Raw genomic sequence first — 21,228 nt, forward strand, 5'->3', positions numbered from 1 at the left:
CCTAGAGTAAATTACGTTTTTGGTCCCTGTGGTTATATCACTTTTACTATATTAGCCCAAAATAAGAATTTTTAATATATCTGCCCCCATGGTTTCTATAACCAACTATTTTGGTCCCTAAGGGTGAAGGGGGCACCCCCTAATGAGGTGAGGGGAAACTTTTTTTAACCCAATCATACGTTGCCATGTCATTTCCCCTCTATAACTTCCCTCTTGTCCCAAAACGTATGGGGTGCACCCCTCTTAGGGGAATTGTTTTTTTATTCAAAAAAAAAATTGATTGGTTGAAAATGAGGGTGGCCCTACCATCTCATCTCTCATTCTTCGGTGAACACTCCCCTCACACCCTCCCCGATTTGCCTCCCCTCTTGGATGGCGGCACCTTCCCGCACGGCAAAAATGGTCCCCGAATGGAGTCCCCGAGGGTGCCCCCCTCCCCCTAAGTCTAGAGATCATGGGGGCCAAAATGGTTAGTTATAGAGATCATGAGGGCTAAAATGGTTAGACTTAGGGGTCAAAATGATTAGTTATAGAGACCATGAGGACAGATACGTTAATAATTCTTATTTTAAACTAATATAATAAAAGTGATATAACCACAGAAGCAAAAAACGTAATTTACTCTTATACCTAAAATATATGAACTATGAGATGTTAGTGATTTGGGAGATGAGATATGTCTTGGGAATGGGAATAAAAGATGGAATATATATCATACAGTCGCTTCTACCATTCTTTTTTTTAACGGTAAATTTGGATCACTGACGGACCACTGGAGTATCATCGTGCCACCAGCAGAACCACCCGATCATATTCATCTCCATTAGGCAATAATGCCTATACACAATTCAGGAGGAAACCCAATAAATCTGGGAAAACCCCCTTTGTGGGAATCAAACCAATGACCTAATGGTCATAAGCCTTATCCCACCCCAAAGATACCACTAGGCTATAATGCCATGGGTCGCTTCTACAATTCTATAATACTAATTTTCTAAATAGTATGGGAGATGAGATATGTCTTGGGAAATGGAATAAAAATGGAATATATATCATATAGTCTCTTCTACCATTCTAGAATACTAATTTTCTAAATAGTAAATACTATAATGAGTAATTAATGTCAAGTAATCAAAAGCTGTCATCATTAAATAGCTATTAATCATATGCCATATCGTAACAGTATCAAACACACACACACACAAAGAAAAAGAAAAAAAAAAAACCGTGACAGAGTTAAACTAAAAAGCTAAAAATAATTCCCTACTTAATATACACTAAACCAATGTTTTAAAAATTAGTTTTTAAATCGTAACGGGTTTCGCTTAAAAATGGTTCGACTGGTTGATTTAGCTTGTATCAGACTGTTCAACCGGGTTGACTAACTAACCTTATAAATCCATAAAATACAATTTTAACTCAAAAAATAATCCAAAACTACATCATTTCATAACAAAAATAATTTCAAAAATTCACTATTGGTACCTTTTTAGATGCACGGTTTTACTAAGAAAGTAAATCGTCACCTTTTTAAGACCATAAAAGATTAAAAGTCCAAATTCTAACCTTTGACTCGGTACCAGTATACCGGTATAACCCAATTTACCAGCGGTACAACTTCTTCGTCGCTCCCTCAGTTTACCAGTACGATTCGTGCCAACCAAACTTCCGACATCCGATTTAATCAGTTCAACCGGCCGATATAAACCAGATTTTAAAACATTCCACTAAACTTTATTTTATCATTTCAAGAAACAAGTGGTTTGAAAAACAAAACATATTAAGAAAAAGTCAAACTTATCTCTCCAAAAATACCGAACCAAAACATGTTTTTTCTTCCATCCGCCAATTTAGAATATCGTAAAGTTAAAACAATATAATATTGTTGCCCCCCCCCCCCCCCCCACTTGATCTTCAACAATTCACATAACAACATGACATAATCACTCACGTTACGTTGATCTCTCTTTCTCACTTCTCTCTTTCTCAGCCGCCTAATTATTATACATTCAAAAATAGCATACGTATTCCGTCAAACTCCACCACCTTATTTTCCACACTCTCTTTTCTCTTTATATACCACCTTAACTCTTTCATCTTTCTTTCAACAAGGCCAAATACCCACAAAGATCTTGCAGAAAATACAGGGTTTCCATTAGGGTTTTCATTAGGGTTTTTGTCCTTGAAGTTGATCATCTTTTGTTACAACAAGAAACATATATCAAAAGTTGACAACACTTTTGATATCCTTGTAGATCAAGATCAAATACCCAGAAAGATCTTGAAATCTTTTTGCAAAAATATTGGAGAAAAAAAAATAGGGTTTTGACTTTTGAGTAGGGTTTTTGAAAATGGATGGGGGTGATATATATAAAGCTAGTAGTAGTATAAGGTTAGGGAGTTTAAGGGCAAGTAGTTTAAGATCTGGAAGTGCTTCTGTATGGAGGAACACAGGGATGGATGTTTTTTCAAGATCTTCACGTGAAGAGGATGATGAAGAGGCTCTTAAATGGGCTTCACTTGAGAAGTTGCCGACTTTCGATCGGTTGAGGAAGGGTTTGTTGTTTGGATCGACGGGTCCTTCGAACGAAATCGATGTTGATAATCTTGGATTTGATCAGAGGAAGCATTTGCTTGATAGGCTTGTCAAGGTGGCTGATGAAGATAATGAAAAGTTTTTGTTGAAGCTTAGGCGAAGAATTGACAGGTTTGTTTATTAAAAATTTCTGTTTTTTTTTTTTCGTTTACACGTCGTCGTAATTAGGGGTTTAACCGAACTTTTAAGGGGGTGATTGAGATTTTTGTGTAAAAATAAATTTGAATTTTCTTTTAAGGAGGTTCTGCCTTTGTCGCTAACGGCTAAACGTTTGGTTTATTTACAACTCTATATATATAGAAGACTATTTAGTGTCTAGAAATAATATTTCTTAAAATCACTCAAGCATGCAACCTTTTCAAATATTTTAATCTCAATTTTTTATAATTCATGGCTATTTAAATATATATATATAGTGTATAGAAATAATATAAACTTTCAGCCGTATCTTTGTTTGTTTATGTTTGTTTATTTATTAAACGGACGGAAATCAATAAGATTTTATGTTCATCTAGTTCAAGAAATGAACATGAAAAATCTTCTCGTTCGATAAATTGTTCATTTATGTATTTTTTATGTAAAACTATTATATACATAAAATAATATAAGTAATATATATGTATATACCTAACTAGATAACATGAACAATTAAATAAGATAATGAAAAAGTATATGTTAATTTAAGTGTTTATGATCATAAAACTTAGATCAATAGGAACACGAACAAACCCCCCTTCGTGTTCGTTCAGTTCATTTACAGTTCCAAACAAACAAAGATAGTTACATCTGTATAGACGATTAATAAGCTCGAGCGTTAAACCATCTCAATAATAACCATAAGAGGTTTATAATAGTGATCATCTTGTTAGTTTTGGTGACCAATATACCTAACTGTTTGGTAAACATGTTATACTATTTGATATTGCTGTCACATAGTAAAGGTGTCTGTCTGTCTGTCTGTCTTTGGTGCTTGCAGATCTTATAAACTAACTTAAAATAAACTGTTTGGATATACAATATTTTTCTTTTAACATATAATTAATAATATTTAACACAATGTGACTTTACAGGGTTGGGATTGATTTACCAACAATTGAAGTCAGATATGAACATTTGACTGTTGAGGCAGATGTCAACACTGGAAGCAGAGCTTTGCCTAGTTTCATTAATTTCCACATTGATATTTTTGAGGTAAGTTTCTTTTTTTTTTTTTTTTTTTAACCGGATTGAAATGAAAACGCAGACCACGGACAGGACCCGCTAGGGGTCAATGGGCCCCGGTTGATCAGTTGGTCTAATATTTCGGTTTGGGCTAGACCGGTTTTTATTGTTGGACTGTAACTATTAGTTTGGCCTGCATTATTATTTTGGGCTGCAAATTGGCCTCATGATTTGGATCAGAAACAAATCTTTTTTGGGTCTCAAAAATCATATAAATATTTGTTTAAATAACTAATAATTCATTACAAAAAAACTATGTAATTCGAAGGGATCCGTATACGTATAAAGTGCATGTTTAAAACAAAACTGATCAGTTTTATCGCGGTTTTTATGAAAGCAAACCTAATCTATCACTCTTACAATCAAGTCACTATTGTGTAAAAATGTATACATCATATAAGTAATGTGTGTGTATATTTAGTGGGGGGGGGGGGGGTGAGGATTAAACTAGGCCCAATGGGCCAGACCTCACCTGGGCCTAAGCCGAAACATTGAGCCCGGTTCGAACATACACCATCATTTTTTTACCATCAAAGAGCATGTTTTCATTTTTCTGATTTTTGTGAGTTTTTTTTTTTTTTTTTTTTTTTTTTTTTAACTTTAGTTCATATTTATTGTCTATAGGGGTTCTTGAGCTTATTGAATCTTCTTCCAAATTCAAAAAGGCATATAACCATCCTTGATGATGTCAGTGGTGTTATTAAACCAAGCAGGTGAGGGAGAAGATCACTTACAACTTTGGTTATTTTTAATTTTAATAATTTTTTTATTTATTATTTTACTCAAAATATAATGTAAATGTGTATGTAGAATGACATTACTATTGGGTCCTCCAAGTTCTGGGAAGACCACACTATTGTTAGCATTAGCTGGGAAGCTAGCAAAGGAGCTTAAGGTAAATTAGTAATTACTTGTAACGGGTCAAACGGGCCAGGCTGGGTCGACTCGGTAACACTTTTTCTTGTCCATTTGAAATATCATTTTAGAAAAAAAAATATTTTGCCAAATATGTTTTAAAAAAATATTTTTTAAGAATACTCTTAAGTTTTTTAATAAAATGGTTTGTAGGTTATATGCATTAAAAATATACATTCGACCCGTTTGACTGTTTCGCCGGTTATAAACCTTTTAGCAAAACTTTTTCAAAATATAGTGCCAACCGATCCTTCAAAAGTAAATGGGTCGAAACTGTCACCTCTAATTATGGTTTAGTATTAATCTTTTATTTACAATCTTGTAATTTCAGCATTCGGGGAAGGTAACGTATAATGGCCATGAATTGCACGAATTTGTACCGGAAAGAACATCTGCTTATATAAGTCAAAATGATGTCCATATCGGAGAAATGACAGTCAGAGAAACCCTAGCTTTCTCCGCTCGATGCCAAGGAGTTGGATCACGTTATGGTAAGTATGGGTCGGACAAGTTGGGTAACAGGTTAAAACGGTTGATTCTTTGTTACAAATCATAACAAACTTGGTTGGGTCAGGTTGGCCCGCTCAGTAGCGGATCTTGCCCGTTGAACGTGCCCGGGCCGAAAGACACGGGCACTAAAAAAAGCCCGGGCAAGCCCGGGCCAAACATAGCACATATAAAAAATTTCGATCGAAATGCGGAAAATTAACACTACGGCCGAAAAACTTGCCCGGGCCGTGGCCCTGCCAGTGGCCTTCTAAGAACCGCCCCTGGGCCCGCTAAACCTTTTTCTTTTCCATTTTTAAAAACTCTTCAAAAATAACTATAGCATTAACTATGGTTACAATAATAATTTCAATATTTCATTTATAACGTTTTTAAAACTTTGGATGACTTTTGACCCGTTCCATTTTCACTACTTTTTTGACTGGCCCGTTTCGTATAAAAGACAACCCAAACCTAAACGGGTCAAAACTGACAACGGGGTTAATAACAGCTTTTCATACGAAATGCAGAAATGTTGGCAGAGTTAGCACGAAGGGAGAAAAACGCAAACATTAAGCCTGATCCCGATATCGATATCTACATGAAGGCTGCTGCATCGGCAGGACAAGAAGCTAGTGTCGTCACAGACTACACTCTCAAGGTGCCATAACACAAAAAACTTATTTTAGTTTTACTCATTTGACCCGTTAGAGATAAACATGACCAGGATCGACCCATTTATAAGTAAATGAGTTGAAACGACGTCTTATAAAGTAACGACTTAACTAACATGGACCGTTTATTGTACAGTTATTGGGGTTGGACATTTGTGCTGATACGATGGTTGGTGATCAAATGATAAGGGGTATTTCGGGTGGTCAAAAGAAGCGTGTGACGACCGGTGAAATGATTGTGGGGCCGTCAAAGGTTCTTCTTATGGACGAAATATCAACGGGCCTTGATAGTTCTACGACTTTCCAAATTGTGAAATCACTTAGACAGTTTCTTCATATTCTTGAAGGAACAGCTGTTATTTCTCTACTTCAACCTGCACCCGAGACGTATGATTTGTTCGATGACATTATACTTTTAACTGATGGGAAGATCGTGTATCAGGGCCCGCGTGAAAACGTGCTTGAGTTTTTTGAGTCTATGGGCTTTAAATGCCCTGAGAGGAAAGGAGTTGCTGACTACTTGCAAGAAGTAAGTAAAGTAAACCTTGTTTCGGTTATACATTTGTTTTTGGAAAGATGGGCAGGTCGGGTGGGTTGGTAACGGGTCAAAACGTACGGGTTGAAAGAGGTGGGTTGACCCACAAGTTCTTTTTTTTCCATTTCTTATAAGTGGCGAGATGAGTTGGAGGGGTGGGTTGGGTAACATGTCAAAACGGGCCGAATTGAAAAAAAGAATCATTTTTTTGTTATGGTTCTAAATGGGCCGAGTTGAGTCGGGCTGATCCACATGCACGTTGTTATCCATTCGAGAACAATTTTGTGAATAATCTTAAGAGTAAAGTACACGGATGATCCTGCTGTGGTTTACCAAAATTTTGGATTTGGTCTCTAGCTTTTCAAAAGTACACGTATGGTCCCTGTGTTTTGCACTTTGTCACGCATTTAGTCCCCAGCCAACAAAGCTAAAGGTTTTAGCATGTCCAAGTTAGGGACTAAACGTGTTACAAAGTGAAAACCACAGGGACCATCCATGTACTTTTGGAAAAAAAAGTTGAGGACTAAATGCGTTACAAAGGGCAAACCACAGGGACCATTTGTATACTTTTGGAAAACTAGAGACCAAAACCAAAATTTTCGTAAACCACAGGGACCATCTGTGTACTTTTGGAAAAAAAAGTTGAGGACTAAATGCGTTACAAAGGGCAAACCACAGGGACCATTTGTATACTTTTGGAAAACTAGAGACCAAAACCAAAATTTTCGTAAACCACAGGGACCATCTGTGTACTTTACTCTAATCTTAATTTTCGAGTAAAGAAATTTTTGATGGTTGTATGTATTAAAATTTTCTTAGGAATAGTCATTGGACAACTTTCGACCCGTTTAAGTAAACGGGTCACTTTTTTATAGTTTGAATAATTATGCATGAACTTTCGGTTCCAGGTTACGTCGAAGAAAGATCAACAACAATATTGGATGAGAAGAGATTTACCGTACAGATTTGTGACAGCTAAGGAGTTTGCAGATGCATTCCAATCATTTCATGTTGGAAGGAAACTAGCAGGCGATTTATCGACCCCTTACGACAAAACCAAAAGCCACCCTGCAGCACTCACAACCGAACAATACGGTTTAAATAAAAAAGAACTCTTGAAAGCTTGTACTGATAGAGAAATACTACTCATGAAGAGAAATTCATTTGTTTATTTCTTCAAATTGTTCCAAGTGAGTATTTCCTTCGCTTTTATAATAAATATATCATTATATAGTAGATATTGTTACATATAAAACTATGATAAAAATAACTAAATATATATAGATATGATTTAAAATGTTGTTTTTGTCGGTTTCAGTTGACGGTGATTTCATTCATCGCTATGACTGTGTTCTTTCGAACGGAGATGGATCGACGTACTCAAGAAGATGGTGGGATCTACGTAGGTGCTCTTTTCTTCGGTGTTTGTATGATCATGTTTAACGGGATGTCTGAAATCTCAATGACGATTGCAAAGCTTCCCGTGTTTTACAAACAAAGGGATTTCTTGTTTTTCCCATCGTGGGCATACGCCTTACCATCATGGATCATCAAGATTCCCGTTTCATTTCTTGAAGCCGCTGTTTGGACTATTTTCACTTATTATGTTATAGGATTTGATCCTAATGTCACAAGGTACCTAACTTTTACAACATGTACTTAAGGGTGGCAAATGCAAGTTTTTTTTGTTTTTTTTTTGTTTTTGTTTTTTTTTTTTTTTTGGTCAAAACAGGTCATTTTGATAACTTGTACGGGTCAAAATGGGTCGGGTTAGTTTTACTCAAAACATTACAAGTTCACAGTCAATAAATCATTTAAATATAATAATAATATAACGTCCGAATAAAAAATGGGTTAGGAGTTTTTAAACATCAAAACACTTTTCGGACAACTTTTGACCCGTTTAACCCGTTTCCTTTTAAGCTAGTTTTCCGAGAATAAACATACTCATCAACCCAATAGTTAACGGGTCGAAATTGCCACCTCTGAAAACTGATATTTATATTATTTATTTATTTATTTATATATTTATTTATTTAACCTTTTGCAATTCTGCAGATTCTTGAAGTACTATCTTCTGCTGCTTCTTGTTAACCAGATGGCTTCTTCGTTATTTCGGTTCATTGGAGCAATGGGTCGAAATATGATCGTTGCAAACACTTTTGGTTCTTTCGCGCTTCTGTTGGTTTTTGCTTTGGGTGGTTTTATTCTTGTTCGAGGTACTAATTCGTTCGAAGATTGATTAACAAGCTGAATTATCATTAGCCCGTTATCATCAACTAACAAACGTTTTTTTTTTTAAAGATGATGTAAAGAAGTGGTGGTTATGGGGTTACTGGTCATCTCCGCTAATGTACGCCATGAATGGAATTACGGTGAATGAGTTTCTTGGTCACCAATGGAGAATGGTAAGTATTGCGTAGCTTTGTGTGTGAGTGTGCGCGCGCTTATGTGGGAGTTTAAACTTGTGTTGAAAAACTCGTCCATTCACCCTCTATATCGATTGGGGGGGGAGGGGGGGGTTATGAGAAAACTCTTTATAAATGAGAAAACAGGCAAAAAGTAGTGTATAATACATGATATATACACGTGTAATAGTACGTTCTTTTCCAAAAATTTTATTTTTTCGTATAATGCATATATGCAGTATATCCAATAAAATACAAATTTTTGGAAAAAAAAACAAAAAAACGTATTATAACAAATGTGTAATATATCATGTATTACATACGTGTAATATAAAAAATTCCCTTGCGGACCACAAGCACTTTTCCTTGCAGTCCGCATCGTGTTTTTCCATCAGTTTTTTAGTTTTCTCATTTATACAGAGTTTTCTCATGATCATCTTTCTATATATATATATATATATATTCATGCGAATACACGCGCTTATGTGATAAAACTTATATTTTACAATTGATTTGTTGTTATAGCCATTCAATAATACCAACGTCACACTCGGAAGAACAGTCATCACATCTGGAGGGTTCTATGCCGAAGCTTATTGGTATTGGATTGCAGTTGCGGCTTTGGTTGGATTCGTTTTTGTCTTTAACGCATGTTTTGCTTTGTCTCTCGCTTTGCTCAACCGTGAGTATCTCAATCTTTGGTCTTTTGCTCATCACATTGGTAACGGGCCGGGCGGGTTGGTAACAGGCCAGGCAGGTTGGCCTCAAATATATTTGGTCCAACTTTTTTTAAGCAGTTATATAAACTATTTCATTTCAATGATGAACGTAAAGATAATCTAAACCAACCCGTTTATAACTAAACGGGCCATATTTCGAGTGTTGTTTTTCTAAACTAAACGGGCCATATTTCGAGTGTTATTTTTCTAAACTAAACGGGCCATATTTCGAGTGTTATTTTTCTAAACTAAACGGGCCATATTTCGAGTGTTATTTTTCTAAACTAAACGGGCCATATTTCGAGTGTTATTTTTCTAAACTAAACGGGTCATATTTCGAGTGTTATATAAAACGGTCGTTTTCTAACATATGGTGAACTCTACAGCTTACGGGAAATCACAGTCTAGTGCATCGACACAAGATGATAGTGATACAGGAGCCGTTGAAATGACACCCGCAACACGTGAAGGCAATCAACCCGCTAAGAAAGGGATGATTCTTCCATTTGAACCGCATTCGATTACCTTCAATGATGTTAAATACTCGGTTGATATGCCACAGGTAACTTTATCATAATATTTAGTAAAGATAGCAAAACGGGCGGCTCAGGTTAGGTAACAGATCAAAACGGGCCGTTTTAAGAAAACGGGTCAAACTGGTTCAGGTTGGTCAAAACGGGCCATCTTATAAAAAATGGGTCAAACCGATTCAGTTTGGTCAAAGCGGGTCATTTTTAAAAAGTGGGCCAAACCGGTTCACGTTGGTCAAAACGGGCCATTTTAAAAAAATGGGTCAAACCGGTTCATGTTGGTCACAACGGGCCATCTTATAAAAAAATGGGTCAAACCAATTCAGTTTGGTCAAAGCGGGTCATTTTTTAAAAGTGGGCCAAACCGGTTCAGGTTGGTCAAAACGGGCCATTTTAAAAAAATGGGTCAAACCGGTTCACGTTGGTCACAACGGGCCATCTTATAAAAAAATGGGTCAAACCAATTCAGTTTGGTCAAAGCGGGTCATTTTTATAAAGTGGGCCAAACCGGTTCAGGTTGGTCAAAACGGGCCATTTTAAAAAAATGGGTCAAACCGGTTCACGTTGGTCACAAAGGGCCATCTTATAAAAAAAAATGGGTCAAACCGATTCAGTTTGGTCAAAACGGGTCATTTTTAAAAAGTGGGTCAAACCGGTTCAGGTTGGTCAAAACGGGCCATTTTAAAAAAAATGGGTCAAACCGGTTCACGTTGGTCAAATCGGGCCATCTTATAATATTTGACCGCTCTTATTGTAGGAAATGAAAGAGCAAGGGGTGAATGAAGATAGATTACTGTTACTTAAGGGTGTGAGTGGAGCTTTTCGGCCCGGTGTTCTTACAGCTCTCATGGGGGTTAGTGGGGCCGGAAAAACTACTTTGATGGATGTGTTGGCGGGTCGAAAAACAGGCGGTTATATAGAAGGGGATGTTAGAATCTCCGGGTATCCAAAAAAACAAGAAACTTTTGCTCGGGTTTCTGGATACTGTGAGCAAAACGATATCCACTCTCCTCATGTTACCGTTTACGAGTCTTTGTTGTACTCGGCTTGGCTGAGGTTGGCTACAGACGTCGATGAAGCAACCCGAAAGGTTCGTGTAAAATAAAACACGCGTTTTTGTGCAAAATGTTGTTTTTTCAAAAAAAAAAAAAAAAAAAAAAACTGACAAGGGTTGATAAATGATAATGTTTACAGAGTTTTGTTGATGAGGTTATGGACCTTGTGGAACTGAACCCGTTAAGGGACGCGTTAGTCGGGTTGCCAGGTGTCAACGGGCTGTCAACCGAACAAAGAAAGAGGTTAACCATAGCCGTGGAGCTTGTAGCCAACCCGTCTATAATTTTTATGGATGAGCCCACCTCTGGGCTAGATGCACGAGCCGCTGCTATCGTGATGAGGACCGTTAGGAACACGGTGGACACAGGACGAACCGTTGTGTGCACTATTCATCAACCTAGCATCGATATCTTTGAAGCTTTTGATGAGGTACAAAGTTACCGCCGTTACACCTTTTTATTTAAAATTATTCGAGTATTCGTATTTTTGCTAAAATTTTAAACCGTTGATCCGCAGTTGTTCTTGATGAAACGAGGAGGACAAGAGTTGTATGTTGGACCCGTGGGTCGCCATTCTTGCGAGTTGATCAAGTATTTTGAGGTAATTTTAAATACGAGAAGGTTATCAAACCAGCCGTACTACTGGTTCACTGGTCGGACCTGACTATGACTTAAAAACTAGCCTAAGTCATAACTAAATTAAAAAAAAAAACATTTGCTATATATCACATAAATTTTATATTAAAAGAATAAAAATATAATATGCTTTAAATAAAAAAATAATAAAAAGATTCTTTTTAATGAGAACAATTAATTTCATCACCTAAAAATGTAACACCAATATTTTTCAAAATCTTATATTTTACATAAAAATATTTTCAAAATGTTTTTTTTTTTTTTTTTTGCAAAAACAAATCACTTAAAACCGGTCCAACCCGTAAAAAAAATAAGCCCGGTCCAACAGTATATGTTCAACCCATACGACCTGAGCCGGTTTAATCTAACCCATTTTTTTTAACCAGGATATCAACGGTGTAAGCAAGATAAAAGACGGATATAACCCTGCCACATGGATGTTGGAAGTCAGCACTTCGGCTCAAGAAATCGCATTAGGCGTTGACTTCACCGAAATCTATAGAAATTCGGATCTTTACCGAAGAAACAAAGCCTTGATTGCCGAACTTAGTGTGCCCCGACCCGGAACACAAGACCTCTATTTCCCAACACAATATTCACAATCGTTCGTTATTCAATGCATCGCTTGTTTATGGAAACAACGGTTGTCGTACTGGCGAAACCCACCATACACGGCGGTCCGATTTGCGTTCACTACCTTCATTGGTGTTATGTTCGGTACCATGTTTTGGGATCTCGGCAGTAAAAAGTAAACACTAAAACTATGAAAACCGACTTAAAACCGTCAAAGTTGACCAAAAGTTTTTCAAAAATAGACATTGACTTTTGGCTACATGCGCTTTGGTAGCCGTGTTAGCCAAAAGTGTAATGCTAAATTTTAATGTCTTTTTTCTGACAACTTTTGGTCAACTTTGACTATTTTAGTATTTTTTTTTAAAAAAATATTAGGTTGGTTTTACTAACGGTTAAATTGTTTTAGGACAACGCAACGGGATTTGAATAATGCGATGGGGTCCATGTATGCGGCGGTGTTGTTTCTCAGTATCCAAAACGCGTCAGCTGTGCAACCGGTTGTAGATGTTGAACGCACCGTGTTTTATAGAGAACGAGCTGCTGGAATGTATTCTGCACTGCCGTACGCCTTTGCTCAGGTATTAAAATCGTACTATTTTGAAATAAGATTATAATTGGCGCAAAATGGTGTTGAGCACGTCTCATAATCGGCGCAAAACTGGCTAAGTTGTGCGCAAAATAACTATTTTCATAAGGCTGTCATATCGTGTCAGACACGACCTGTTAAGCCACGAACACGAACACGACACGAAATCTTATCGTGTCAGTTTTTTCAAACACGAACACGAACCTGATAATAAACAAGTAACATGAACACAACCTGTTAAGACACGGAAAAACTTACAAGTGTATCATACGACCTGTTAAGACACAAACATGACCTGTTAAGACACGAACACGACCTGTTAAGACACAAACTCGCCCTGGAGGGGTGGAGTGTGGAGTCTAGGGCTAGTATATCGTGTCAGACGCGGCTTGTTAAGACACGAACACGATAAGATAAGAACACTAAATAGGTAAACACGAACACGACACGGAAATTAACAGGTCTTATCATGTCGACCTGTTAAGGGTCAAACACGAACCTGTTAAGGTTGTGTCATTTCATGTCCGTGTCTGAAACTCCCAGCCCGATATTTTCATACGCTAGGCGTGAAATTTGATTAAATCCATTAATATGTATTAATAAATTTAGAAAAAAAAGTGACTAAATTTAGAAAAAAAAGTGACTGTAGACAATGTACTTTAACAAATCTTTCTTGTTTTCTTTTTTCAGATTTTGGTCGAAATTCCGTACATTTTTTCACAAACAATAGTATACAGTGTCATAGTGTACGCCATGATCGGATTCGATTGGACAGTGGCGAAATTCTGCTGGTACGTTTTCTTCCAGTTTTGTAGTCTACTCTACATGACGTATTATGGCATGATGACCGTCGCCATTACACCAAACGCCAACATCGCCGCCATCATTGCCGCCTCATTTTATGGGATCTTCAATCTCTTCTCGGGCTTCATCATTCCACGACCCGTAAGTCTCTTAAAAACACATTCTTCTTTATGTTCGTTAATGGTGGCAACTTCAGTTTGGACCCATTTACTTGTGAATGGGTCGATCATCGAGTTATGTTTTGTCTCTAACTTTTTGGGACAATATAACATGTGTATTATATTCAACACACTAATTTATTATAAATTATAAAAATATAAAAAAAATTGGATATACTTAAATTTTTCTCTACGAAAACCAATGTTATTTGTTAATTTAATATAACTTTTGTAATCATATTGAGCGCACTAACAAACCTCATTTGTTTCAACCCATAATTGATAATAAATAAAATAGTTAAATGCCAATTTAGTCCCTATCGTTTAGGCCATTTTACCAGTTTAGTCTAAAGGTTTCATTTTTAACCTGTGGGTCTAAAAAGGTTTCACAGTTGCCAGTTGCCATTTTAGTCCACTGGGTTAACTAGAAGGCCAATTCGGTCATTTTATATGGCTGAATTGCCCTTTTAGTTAACAGAATTACATACAAATTGGCCTTCTCGTTAACAGAAAAAATAGATGAAGTTAACCCAGTGGACTAAAATGGCAACTGTGAAACCTTTTTGGACCCACATGTTAAAAATGAAACCTTTGGACTAAACTGGCAATATGTCCCAAACCACAGGGACTAAAATGGCATTTAACTCTAAATAAAATGTTGACAAAATTGCATAAAACAACCTTTATGTTTGCCTCAAATTACACTTTATATCTTTCACTTTGAAATCATCAAAAACCAACCTTTATGTTCATATTTTGTAACTGCATATTTCTTATAAAATTCTTATGGCCCGTTTTACAGAGGATTCCGGTGTGGTGGAGATGGTACTATTGGGGCAACCCACTCGCTTGGACTATCTATGGTATGGTTGCATCACAATTCGGAGATTTTGATGACGTGCTCACAAGTGAGGAGACCGTGAAAGGGTACTTGGACCGGTATTATGGTTACAAACATAGTTTCCTTGGCCCGGTTGCAGGGGTGCATGTCGGGCTAATTTTGTTTTTCGGGTTCATCTTCGCTTACTGCATTCGGGCCTTCAATTTCCAGAAGAGATAAGCAAGTATACCGGATGGTGTTTTCATTTTTTTTTTTAATAAATAAGTTTGATGTAAACGATTTTTTTTTGAATGAGATGGTTGTAAAATGTATTTAGTAAATTTGTAAACTTTTGAGTTGTATCTAAGAAATATTATGTTTAATTTTCAAATGTTGGTGTTTTAAATTTTTATTATTGGTTTTCTTATTTATTGAAAATTGATATTAATCGACATACATGTGATAACACACATGAATACGTACGGTGAGGTTCTAGAGTGAACACTAGTGTATTTGCGAACTGAGTGAACAAATCCTGGTCATTGATCTACACACGTGTATGGCCAGGATCTCATCATCAAATCGTAAAATACACTAGTGTATTTCAACATCAAATCCTGACCATTGATCTACACATGTGTATGGCCAGGATTAGTTCACTTAGTTCGCAAGCTACACTAGTGTTCACTCTTGAACCTAATCCTGCATACATATTCCTATGTATATGTGTAGTTAATTAGGTTATAAGAATGAATTTGTCATGTAAAACATTTTGAATATTGAATTTTAGGGTGGGGCTCGGCTACAAAGTCCATTTTTCCTACAAAGTGTACAAAGTCATCAAACAACATAGTTTCAGCCATAAAACACACTCACAACTCACAAATAACAGAGTGAAGATCATTAAAACACAATATCCAAACCCTAACAATCCATAAAAACTTCAAACACACTATCGTAGAACTATGAATATAAAACACAACATGATAATCAACATAAAACACACTAATGTTAGTCATTCGATAATCAAAGCCTTATCATCCAAAACACAACACAAAACCCACAAATATGGCGTTTTAGTAATCTTCACTTTGTTATTTGTGGGTTTTGAGTGTGTTTTATGGTTGATATTATGGTGTTTTATGACTTTTTACACTTTGTAGGAAAAACAGACTTTGTAGCCAACTCCCACCCTTGAATTTTAATAATCCTAACTATTCATTGTTGATCGTTAACAGTTTCAACTTAAAAATGTACTCCTGACAGTCTCAACTATTAATATATTATGGTTTTAAATTCAAAGAAATATATAAACCAAACGGGGACATGAGTGAATAAAACTTAATATATAATATTTTCACTTTGTAAAATTATTTTAGAGAAATTAACTACTAAATAACTAGAATTTTATGTACCTAGTGATTGAATATGAGACGGGTATTAGTAATTCTAGTCACATACTCAGTTGTAAACTTTACTAATATGGCTGATGCAAACTTTTCTTTTAACTGGGGTCGGAGGAAAAAGAAAATTAGTTCATAGATGCAAAGCGGTATTCTTGAGTTGGAAGAAGTGGCGATGCTTTCCGTCTATTAGTAGTGTTAATTGTTAATGGTGTGTTTTTTTGTTTTTTTGGAGTTTGTTCTAGCTTCCTGTTGATTGGGTGTTGTGAATATATATCAAATATGCGTTGCTATTCAAAAGAAAAGATATATCATGTTGTAGAACCACGACCTATAACATTTACCCGTTAGTTTGTAAAAAAATACCCGTTATGATTTTAAAATACATTTTTTCTTAAAAATACCCGTTATGATTTCAAAATACATTTTTTCTTACCGTTCTAATTTTTATAAAATTTTATGTTCTTAATAACTACAATTACCGTTCTAATTTTTATAAAATTTTATGTTCTTAATAACTACAATTAAGTACATTATGATTAATTATCTATACTATATAATAAAAGAAACCATGTTAGGGACACATGTCGCTCTATGAGACATTCTTAATTATTTTTTTTAAATATTTATTATGGAAATTTAATTATTGATAATATTAAATTTAAAATTTAAAATTTATGGAAGAGATTTAATGATAAAGACAAAGATAACTGATAATAATATATTAATTATTATAATCATATATTAATTATTAAAATCTAAAAAAATATATTAGCGTTTTAAATATTTAGAGTTAATTACATAGTTAGTCCCTGTAGTTTACATAAAATAACATACTTAGATACTTATAGTTTAAAATCACCTTCTAGGGTATTAACTTTTCATTTTGTAACGTTTGAATGTATTAAATGCTAGGGTATTAACATAGTTAGTCCATATGGTTTGCATAAAATAACATACTTAGATACTAATAGAATGTAATTTTAAACCTACAAATAATGTTAATACCTCCAAACGTTACAAAATGAAAAGTTAATACCCTAGAATGTGATTTTAAACTATTAGTACCTAAGTATGTTACTTTGTGCAAACCACATTGACTAACTATGTAATTAACTAAAATATTTATAAAGTTAAAGATTTTATTTAATTAGTAGTTTTAATTGTTTTTATATTTGATGATAAGGACAAAGATAACTGATAATCACATATTAAAATAAAAATATTTATTCTAATCAACTGTTTCGTTGAAAGGATTTATTCAATACATGTAGAACGTATATATTTTTTATACATGTGGTATAATTAGAATCCTATTTTTAATAAAGGATCTCATTATCCCGTTTTACACTCCAATGAAATAATAATATTACATCATAATATCCAACTTATCTCTTGTGTATTTAATATTTTTTACTAAAATATTTCTTTTTTTTTCTGCTGATTATCCAACATCAAGTAATACGTAAGTTTCTAACCTAATAATAAATAAAAAACAAAGTAAAATGTTATAAACCATGTAATACACAACTCTCTGACCTAATAAAAATAAAGTGAGATGTTATAATAAGTAAATAGTACCTCAAAGTTCATTTTGTTAGAAAACACATCTTGATGACTAAATGTTTTAACGGAATACATTATTTGTGTAAGACATGTGTTTATTCAAATTGTGCAATACACGAGTTTTTAAAAGATGTAATTATTCTATTACTTAGAATATAAAGTTATATTTATTCAACCCGTATAATACACGGGGTTCTAATCTAGTATATTTATATACGTACAGTTATCACTATAAAAACAAAAAAAAAAAACAAAATATGTAAAATTCATGAGGATATAATTCTAAAAAAATAAGTTGACGCTTAATATCAGAAATAATGATGATATAATTCTAAAAAAAAATAAGTTGACGCTTAATATCAGAAATAATATAAATAAATTTATCAAATACACGTTCCTAAAGTAAAAATAAATCATCTATATATCTATATATATATAATATATGAATAAGGTTTGGGACACGTGTCGTGTTGTGGTGCAACCTCACTTGATTTTTGGCGGGAAAATGTGAGAAACCTTATATTTTTACATGGGATCCGCGTGTGGTATATCCATACCCGTTTTTTGGACCCGGGTATAAAAACTATCTAATTAGCCTAGATCTCTCAAACGCATCATTCTTTCTCATTATTCAATGCATCGCTTGTTTATGGAAACAACGGTTGTCGTACTGGCGAAACCCGCCATACACGGCGGTCCGATTTGCGTTCACTACCTTCATTGGTGTTATGTTCGGTACCATGTTTTGGGATCTCGGCAGTAAAAAGTAAACACTAAAACTATGAAAACGACTAAAAACCGTCAAAGTTGACCAAAAGTTTTCAAAAATAGACATTGACTTTTGGCTACATGCGCTTTGGTAGCCGTGTTAGCCAAAAGTGTAATGCTAAATTTTAATGTCTTTTTCTGACAACTTTTGGTCAACTTTGACTATTTTAGTAATTTTTCTAAAAAAAAAATATTAGGTTGGTTTTACTAACGGTTAAATTGTTTTAGGACAACGCAACGGGATTTGAATAATGCGATGGGGTCCATGTATGCGGCGGTGTTGTTTCTCAGTATCCAAAACGCGTCAGCTGTGCAACCGGTTGTAGATGTTGAACGCACCGTGTTTTATAGAGAACGAGCTGCTGGAATGTATTCTGCACTGCCGTACGCCTTTGCTCAGGTATTAAAATCGTAGTATTTTGAAATAAGATTATAATTGGCGCAAAATGGTGTTGAGCACGTTTCATAATTGGCGCAAAACTGGCTAAGTTTTACGCAAAATAACTATTTTCATAAGGTTGTCATATCGTGTCAGACACGACCTGTTAAGACACGAACACGACACGAAATCTTATCGTGTCAGGTTTTTCAAACACGAACACGAACACGAACCTGATAATAAGTGTATCATACGACCTGTTAAGACACAAACTCGCCCTGGAGGGGTGGAGTGTGGAGTCTAGGGCTAGTTTATCATGTCAGACGCGGCTTGTTAAGACACGAACACGATAAGATAAGAACACGAAATAGGTAAACACGAACACGAAACGAAAATTAACAGTTCTTATCATGTCGACCTGTTTAAGACACGATACCTGTTAAGGGTCAAATACGAACCTGTTAAGGTCGTGTCATTTCGTGTCCGTGTCTGAAACTCCCAACCCTATATTTTCATACGCTAGGCGTGAAATTTGATTAAATCTATTAATAAATTTAGAAAAAAAAAATTGACTGTAGACAATGTACTTTAACAAATCTTTCTTGTTTTCTTTTTTCAGATTTTGGTCGAAATTCCGTACATTTTTTCACAAACAATAGTATACAGTGTCATAGTGTACGCCATGATCGGATTCGATTGGACAGTGGCGAAATTCTGCTGGTACGTTTTCTTCCAGTTTTGTAGTCTACTCTACATGACGTATTATGGCATGATGACCGTCGCCATTACACCAAACGCCAACATTGCTGCCATCATTGCCGCCTCATTTTATGGAATCTTCAATCTCTTCTCGGGCTTCATCATTCCACGACCCGTAAGTCTCTTAAAATTTAAAAACACATTGTTCTTTATGTTCGTTAACGGTGGCAACTTCAGTTTGGACCCATTTACTTGTGAATGGGTCGATCATCGAGTTATGTTTTGTCTCTAACTTTTTGGGACAATATAACATGTGTAATTATATTCAAACACACCAATTTATTATAAATTATAAAAAAAATAAAAAATAAAAAAAATTAGGATATACTTAAATTTTTCTATACGAAAAGCAATGTTATTTGTTAATTTAATGTATCTTTTGTAATCGAGTTAATTACTGTTTTCGTCCCTGTGGTTTGTCAAAAATCAATATTTCAGTCCATTAGTTTAAAAATTGCGATTTCAGTCCCTGTGGTTTCACTTTCATAACCATTTCAGTCCACCTCGTAACCATTTCAGTCCCTGTACTTACAGAATAAATGGATTGAAATGGTTACGAAAGTGAAACCACAGGGACTGAAATGGTTACAAAAGTGAAACCATAGGGACTGAAATCACAATTTTTAAACTAATGGACGGAAATAGTGATTTTTGTCAAACCACAGGGACGAAAACAGTAATTAACTCTTTGTAATCATATTGAGCGCACTAACAAACCTCATTTTTTTCAACTCATAATTGATAATAAAATGTTAGACAAAATTGCAGACTGCACTTTATACTTTTTACTATGAAATCGGCAAAAGCCAACCTTTATGTTTATATTTTGTAACTGCATTCTTTCTTATAAAATTCTTATGGCCCGTTTTACAGAGGATTCCGGTCTGGTGGAGATGGTACTATTGGGGCAACCCACTGGCTTGGACCATCTATGGTATGGTTGCATCACAATTCGGAGATTTTGATGACGTGCTCACAAGTGAGGAGACCGTGAAAGGGTACTTGGACCGGTATTATGGTTACAAACATAGTTTCCTTGGCCCGGTTGCAGGGGTGCATGTCGGGCTAATTTTGTTTTTCGGGTTCATCTTCGCTTACTGCATTCGGGCCTTCAATTTCCAGAAGAGATAAGCAAGTATACCGGATGGTGTTTTCATTTTTTTTTTTTTTAAATAAATAAGTTTGTGATGTAAACGATTTTTTTGAATGAGATGGTTGTAAAATGTATTTATTAAATTTGTAAACTTTTGAGTTGTATCTAAGAAATATTATGTTTAATTTTCAAATGTTGGTGTTTCAACTTTTTATTATTGGTTATCTTATTAAATAAAAATTGATATTAATCGACATACATGTGATAACACACATGAATATATGTTCCTATGTATATATCTAGTTAATTAGGTTATAAGAATGAATTTATCATGTAAAACATTTTGAATATTGGATTTTAATAATTCTAACTATTCGTTGTTGACCGTCAACAGTTTGAAATTAAAAAATAACCACTGGTAGTCCCAACTATTAACATATTATGGTTTTAAATTTAAAGAATTATATGAACCAAACGAGGGTATGAGTGAATAAAGCTTAATATATAATATTTTCTCTTTGTAAAATTATTTTAGAGAAATTAG

The 21,228-nt window shown here is 34.9% G+C and overlaps 2 protein-coding genes across 2 annotated transcripts; both read left to right on the top strand.

Annotated features, from left to right (window-relative positions):
- The first annotated feature begins 1,998 nt into the window (after positions 1 to 1,998).
- LOC110909497 (pleiotropic drug resistance protein 1) lies at positions 1,999 to 15,107 on the top strand. The gene is made up of 20 exons (XM_022154421.2): positions 1,999 to 2,707; positions 3,667 to 3,787; positions 4,442 to 4,530; positions 4,628 to 4,712; positions 5,064 to 5,223; positions 5,749 to 5,879; positions 6,029 to 6,421; positions 7,336 to 7,617; positions 7,746 to 8,062; positions 8,486 to 8,646; positions 8,732 to 8,835; positions 9,361 to 9,517; positions 9,941 to 10,116; positions 10,842 to 11,174; positions 11,279 to 11,569; positions 11,657 to 11,740; positions 12,162 to 12,523; positions 12,755 to 12,926; positions 13,625 to 13,879; positions 14,699 to 15,107. Exons 1-20 carry the CDS (start codon positions 2,352 to 2,354, stop codon positions 14,954 to 14,956), a joined length of 4,287 nt encoding a protein of 1,428 aa, XP_022010113.1. The 5' UTR covers positions 1,999 to 2,351; the 3' UTR covers positions 14,957 to 15,107.
- A 3,020-nt stretch (positions 15,108 to 18,127) lies between these two features.
- LOC110885363 (pleiotropic drug resistance protein 1) lies at positions 18,128 to 20,853 on the top strand. The gene is made up of 5 exons (XM_022133046.1): positions 18,128 to 18,192; positions 18,281 to 18,451; positions 18,682 to 18,853; positions 19,452 to 19,706; positions 20,465 to 20,853. Exons 1-5 carry the CDS (start codon positions 18,128 to 18,130, stop codon positions 20,720 to 20,722), a joined length of 921 nt encoding a protein of 306 aa, XP_021988738.1. The 3' UTR covers positions 20,723 to 20,853.
- Positions 20,854 to 21,228: the final 375 nt, after the last annotated feature.

The sequence above is a fragment of the Helianthus annuus genome, chromosome 2 (assembly GCF_002127325.2).
Source record: "Helianthus annuus cultivar XRQ/B chromosome 2, HanXRQr2.0-SUNRISE, whole genome shotgun sequence".
Lineage (NCBI taxonomy): Eukaryota > Viridiplantae > Streptophyta > Magnoliopsida > Asterales > Asteraceae > Helianthus > Helianthus annuus.

What these genes read in the sequence shown, in the direction of transcription:
- LOC110885363 (XM_022133046.1), top strand. Translation starts at nt 18,128, where the DNA reads ATGAATAAGGTTTGGGACACGTGTCGTGTTGTGGTGCAACCTCACTTG. An exon ending in TGCCGTACGCCTTTGCTCAG is followed by an intron (nt 18,854 to 19,451) that starts GTATTAAAATCG and finishes TTCTTTTTTCAG; the next exon opens with ATTTTGGTCGAAATTCCGTA. An exon ending in GCTTCATCATTCCACGACCC is followed by an intron (nt 19,707 to 20,464) that starts GTAAGTCTCTTA and finishes CCCGTTTTACAG; the next exon opens with AGGATTCCGGTCTGGTGGAG.
- LOC110909497 (XM_022154421.2), top strand. Translation starts at nt 2,352, where the DNA reads ATGGATGGGGGTGATATATATAAAGCTAGTAGTAGTATAAGGTTAGGG. An exon ending in CTTAGGCGAAGAATTGACAG is followed by an intron (nt 2,708 to 3,666) that starts GTTTGTTTATTA and finishes GTGACTTTACAG; the next exon opens with GGTTGGGATTGATTTACCAA. An exon ending in AGTTGATCAAGTATTTTGAG is followed by an intron (nt 11,741 to 12,161) that starts GTAATTTTAAAT and finishes TTTTTTAACCAG; the next exon opens with GATATCAACGGTGTAAGCAA.